We start from the raw sequence: 6,000 nt of genomic DNA, 5'->3' as shown, positions 1-6,000 counted from the left end.
CTTACATGAAGATCCCAAATGTACTTATTCTTATATCCATTTTATTTATTATTTGTTCACTGCTCCACAGTATGTATATGTTTGTAAGTAAAACGATTCATCAGTCAAATAAAGTAATTATTTCAAAGTCAACTTACTACTTTCCTTGGTCATGGCAATTTGATTTTTCATTTATTAAAATGGTTAAACTCATGGGTTTTTCCAATTCATATTTTGAAAAAGAAAAAATACAGTATAATTCTCAGTAATCATATTTAATAACATGATATGGTAGAAATGGAGTATTTTTGATACTGAGATAATCTAATAAAATCACTTGCAGGAATAACTATAGCTAGCAGTTTAATCTCTATAGAACGCAGGAAGTTTTGTTTGATAATAGTGTGTGAAAAGATTCAATAATGCAATAATCTTAACTTAGATATCTTCGATAATCTAATGATATAGTTATTACTTACTATTATGTAATTTAAAGGAAAAGCTTTAGCAACTTTAGAAAAATTTTTGTAAACTATACCCATACATAACCCTGAGTTGTTACAGTTTAAATAAATTACTCTATTCTGCTCCTTCTCATTGAGTGGTTTCTAACTAGATTTTTTGATATAAAATTTCTTATTGTAACATTCTTCAGTTTTATAATTTACAGTTAATTCCAACCTTATATGGACAACTGAGGAGAAAATATTCTAACTCTGAGAAACACACACACACACACGTCTTTGCCAATGATTTGGCTGGAGAAGTTTCTAACCTGATTTTGATCATTTCCTTTTTTCTCATGAGGAGGCCGTGGATATATAAGACGCATGACTGTGGAATTTTAGTTGGTTGCCTGAAATCTCCATCAGTTTGACTAGCTCTCACTTTACAGGCTTCCATGTACCTAGTGAAAAATACTTGAACCATTATATCCAAGAGAAAAACACATTTTATGGTGGTGTTTTTTTAAGAACACAGTAACCTGGAACGAGTCTTCCATATTTTAGCTCCACATAAAGCATCTCAGTGCCTCTTTTATGACCTCTTCTACAGGGTGACTGCACATGGCAGCATATTAAACATTTATGGAGCTCTCTCAACCGACAGGGGGAAATACACATGTGTTGCTACTAATTCTGCTGGAGAAGAAGACCGAATTTTTAACTTAAATGTTTATGGTAAATATGAAAGTTCACCTTCTTTTGACTATGCTACTTCGGGAATCTATCAGTTAAAAGAAATGAAGGTCCAGCAGTAGGTGTCTGAATTACTTAGTTTTTAAATATGATATCACTGCTGCTGCTTTTTGAGATACAAAGAAATGTGGGCAATTATGGTGGAGATGATTTGGACTAGTAGTACACAACCCACCCACCCCCTTCTCTCTCTCTGTTTCCTCATGGCATAGTTCCACCAGCAATCAGAGGTAATAAAGAAGAAGCAGAGAAACTAACGGCTTTGGTGGATACATCGATAAATATTGAATGCAGAGCCACAGGGACGCCTCTACCACAGATAAACTGGCTAAAGAACGGACTTCCTCTGCCTCTCTCCTCCCATGTCCGATTGATGTCAGGAGGGCAGGTTATCAGGTCAGCTTTTATTCTGTTCTTTGCTAGACAGATAGTAGATTGTAGACTTCAACTTAGCAAAATGATGTTTAAGGAATGTTTTTTACCTAAGTTTTTACTATCGTTTGGTTTTTTCCTCTTTCAGTATGTTTTTAGAAGAGAGAGGAAAACAAATGTAAAATTGAAATGGCTTTTTATTCTTATTTAAATATTCATGTTTTAGTAAATTTGTATAAAATAGATCTTTTATATATAAGAGAGGCATATCTATCACATATGTATTTCCAAGAACTATTTTAGCTAAAGCTTTATATGGCAAAACAATAAGAGGATGCCTACTACAATCATATGATTTTCATGTGTACATCATTCTTTGTTAATATGTTTTTTAACTATTCACCTCTCAAATTGTGTTATATTTTGGGTAGCTTACTGTCAGTGTCTAGTCAACATAATTGCATTTGAGACATCTATATTTTGTCCTAGATGGTTATAAGCTTCATACTTAAATTTATCCAGCATTAATCACTTTCTATAATCCATGTAGAAATTATAAATATTTTATTTGTATATGTTAAATGGGATCAAATTATGAAATGTTGGGTCGAATTGTTTTTCAGGATTGTGAGAGCTCAAGTGTCTGATGTTGCGGTTTATACTTGTGTGGCCTCCAGCAGAGCTGGGGTGGATAACAAACACTATAGTCTTCAAGTTTTGGGTATGTCACAGAAATAACCCTAGAACTTTACTATGTTTCCAATATTAAGCAACAGGCTTATATTTAGATATTGCCATATCAGAAAGGATTGGTAAAATAGCATCTTGCTGACTAGGGCAGAATGTATTTTCTCCCAAAGGGTTCGTATTTATTGGAGCATACTGTCTGATTGTCAAAATACTCTTCTAACCTCGAATTTTGCAATAATTTCAAATCAAATCTAAATTTTTAAAAATAGCATTGGAATCCAGACACATGACTACTCTTTTCGTACCAATAGAAAGTTGAGATTATTTTCTAATATTATTAGTGGCTCATTTAGAGTATTTAAAATATGAGTTGATATGTGCATATATGTGTCTCTGTGTATGTGTGTGTGCGGATGGAGAACCCTCACATTCCGTTTCTGAAATATTAAGGATTTCTGGTCTAGATTTCTCAATCCTCGAGAACATCTCAAAGAATTTAAGTAACTATTTACTATAGCCTACAAATGACTTGTGTTGAATTATAGAAAACTTACTCTAGAACTTGACATTATTTTATTTATTCCATGTAAGATAGTTGAAAGTCTACTTTTGGAGCAGTAATATGCACTATAACAAATTAAAGAGACAAACCTAGGAAGTTAAAAAATGGCCAAAATTTAAAACACACCTAGACTTCATATGTTCGACAAGAAACAGCCCTGAAATTTCCTTGCTGATACTGTGGAAGGTTAATAATTAGCCTACCTAATATGTGTTTTTATAGTAAAGTCATCAATTAATTATATGCTATTTTAAATACTACATTTTTACACATCATAGAAATACTATAAAATTAATTGAACCCTTTGTTTTCTCTAAGTTGATCTCAAATTAAAATAGATATATTAATTTTTGTTTTCTGTCTAGTACCACCAAATCTGGACAATGCGATGGGAACAGAGGAAATCACAATCGTCAAGGGTAGTTCCACCTCCATGACCTGCCTTACAGATGGAACCCCACCTCCCAGGATGTCATGGCTTAGAGATGGTCGGCCTCTGGGGCTTGATGCCCATCTGACAGTAAGCACCCAAGGAATGGTCCTTCAGCTCATTGAAGCAGAGACTGAAGATTCGGGAAGGTACACCTGCATTGCCTCGAATGAAGCTGGAGAAGTCAGCAAACACTTTATCCTGAAGGTCCTAGGTATATAAACATTTAATAATTGGGAAGGAAGTGACTTAGCAAATAAGTACAATTCTTAGCATCATTTGCTATGGGACAAAATTTGTAAAAATTTCATTGAACTTCATATATCTGTTTTCACCCAAGATTAGTCTCATCTGAAGCATGTTAAATTTAAGTTATTGTGTTTCTTATCTGTCTAAAAAGATGAAAACTCTTACTTGTAAAACATTATTCACTGACAAAGTCAGACAACTAACTAAGAAGTAGCTTTTTACTTTTTCCAAGAACTAAAAGCACATGTGATCATAGCAATTTAATGAAAGAGCATAATGTTATACTATTGTATGTTATAGCAAACAGTCTTTAAATGACCTAATCTGTAAATTATAGTCGTGATAGTCATTTCAAATATTCTAATTCTATTTACTCTCGTATGCATTAAAATAAATATTTAAGATGTGTGTCCCAATGTTCTACATACAAACAAATTGTATAAGGAGAAAGCACATCTTTTCCTTGAAGTCAAAGAAATGAATTGACTACTTCAATAATCAGTACTTTTTTGGAGTTTTGTTAGTTTTTCCGCAATCATGTAAGTACAACCTCAGCTCCTTACATAGACAAAATGTACCTGATAAGGAATAACAAGAAGAATGTGGGCAAGTGTCTAGCCTAAAAGCGGAGGATATGTTTTCAGGATGCCCTGTAGTCTTTCTCAAAGTACCTATTATAATTTAATTTTGTAGGTAGTACTGATTATTGAAATAGTCATAAGTCTGCTTCATCCTTAGTTAGACTCTTTGATGAGCAGTACCCATCTTATTTATTGCTGTATTCACAGTGCTTAGTATGATATTTGATGCATAATGTTTATCTGTTGGATTGAACTGAATGCTGTTAGATACCTGGCATCTGGATTAAAAGGAGTTTTAACTGTAGAGGGAGGCAAAAGGATATCTAAATAGACAAAGAGAGATACCGTGGTATAGGTGAGTGTTCCACAGAGTGAAGAGTGGTAGTGGAGGCAGGACTCCAGAGAACAAAAACAAAAAACAAAAAGAACCAAACAAATAAAACAGAAGAATGTGTGTCTGTGAGGAGGGGTGGAATAACAAATTCCTATACATCACTTCGCAGAATATGAGGAATAACAAGAGATGCCATAAATATGACCTTAGTTATGCACATATTAAGTACTAATTATTGAATATAGATTATGTGCTGGGCATGTTTCTCGTCATTGTGTAACAAATAATTATTGAACAACTACTATATGACATATGCTGTGACAGTTACTTAAATGCACCCTTGAATAAGAAAGATATGGTCTTAGTTTTCAAATTTCTACATTGGGTGTGAATATGGATATTGAACAAATGAATACTTTTGACTGTGATGCGGATTACATGGCTAAAATAATACTCTGTGGGATGGTAAGCTTCAGAGATCTCCTCAAGGGTAAATCTGAGCCTCGAAGGGTAGGGCTATAGAGGTGAGTGAGGCATTGCCGGCATCTTTCACTTGGAAGTAAGTGATGGAGCTTGAGTTGTCTATCTGTACTCTCTGAAACTCAGTGTGACAGGAAGAGCAGCAAGGGACAAGACTGGAAATATACGTGGGCAGAAGCCAAACTGTGAAGAGCCTTGGGAACATTTTAGAGAATGTGGACCTCATTCCAAAGGCAGTAGAAGAAGCTTCAGCAGGGATGTGTTACAACCAGATATCATTTCCAAAAAAAATTCCCCTGATGACAGAGTGAAGAATGAATTGAAGAGTCTGTTGTATTTGCACAGGCCTAAAAATGCAGGGGCCTGGTCCAGGGTGTGGCAGTGGGGAAATAGAGAAGGAAAACCCCTCTAGGATTCATGAACTCAGAAACAGAACCACAGTGCATTTCTGGATGCAGCAAATGGAGGAGAAAAATAACACTGATATTGTTAAAACAGTTTACAAAGAACAGCCTTCCAAACTAAAGGCTTTAAAATAAGGATAATATTTGCTTAAAAGAGATTTGAAAACTGGCTCAGCAGAAAGACGAGAAGTTTGTACATTGCCATTGAAAGCTCATTCCATTAAGACCTGAAAAACTCTTCACTTAAATCAGTGCTGTACTCAGAATTTGAATGTAAATGTCCTAATTTGGGAAACCGCTTTTCTCAACTTAATTCTGTCCACAGGGTGGGAGGTGTCTTGATGTATTAGTGGTTCCGAAGTCCAGTTTGGTGAGAATCCTGAAAGCAAGAGAGAAAATCACGCAAAACGAAGCTGGGGCTGGGGGTTGACAGGATCCAGACTGTGAAGGGCTTTGTCGGCGGTATTAAGAATTTTGGTTTTTATCCTAGAACAATGGAAAAGTGTTAAGAGTTCTACTAGGTGGAATGCCATGAGCAGAGTTGCAGTTTGAAAAGATCACTCTGACTGCCGAGTGGAGAGTTACTTAAAGCAGGACTAGAGTAGATTCTGAAACCAATATATTATTAGGAATTGTGTTTGGCAATAACAGAACATATATAAAAATATGGAAGCCTAAATAAAGAACTTTTGTTTTTCTTGCCGAATGAGGTATCTGCAG

General features: G+C 34.9%; 1 protein-coding gene across 1 annotated transcript in view; it reads left to right on the top strand.

Annotated features, from left to right (window-relative positions):
• Positions 1–6,000, top strand: part of HMCN1 (hemicentin 1) — a 408,502-nt gene that overhangs the window by 316,067 nt on the left and 86,435 nt on the right. Inside the window, exons 64-67 of the mRNA XM_023533191.1 lie at positions 1,036–1,160; positions 1,391–1,574; positions 2,174–2,271; positions 3,168–3,446. Of these exons, the coding sequence (XP_023388959.1) occupies positions 1,036–1,160; positions 1,391–1,574; positions 2,174–2,271; positions 3,168–3,446 (686 nt within the window). The remainder of the gene's footprint in view (positions 1–1,035; positions 1,161–1,390; positions 1,575–2,173; positions 2,272–3,167; positions 3,447–6,000) is intronic.

The sequence above is a fragment of the Pteropus vampyrus genome, unplaced genomic scaffold (genome assembly GCF_000151845.1).
Source record: "Pteropus vampyrus isolate Shadow unplaced genomic scaffold, Pvam_2.0 Scaffold98, whole genome shotgun sequence".
NCBI classification, from domain to species: Eukaryota; Metazoa; Chordata; class Mammalia; order Chiroptera; family Pteropodidae; genus Pteropus; species Pteropus vampyrus.
This window is presented reverse-complemented; position numbering and strand designations above follow the sequence as displayed.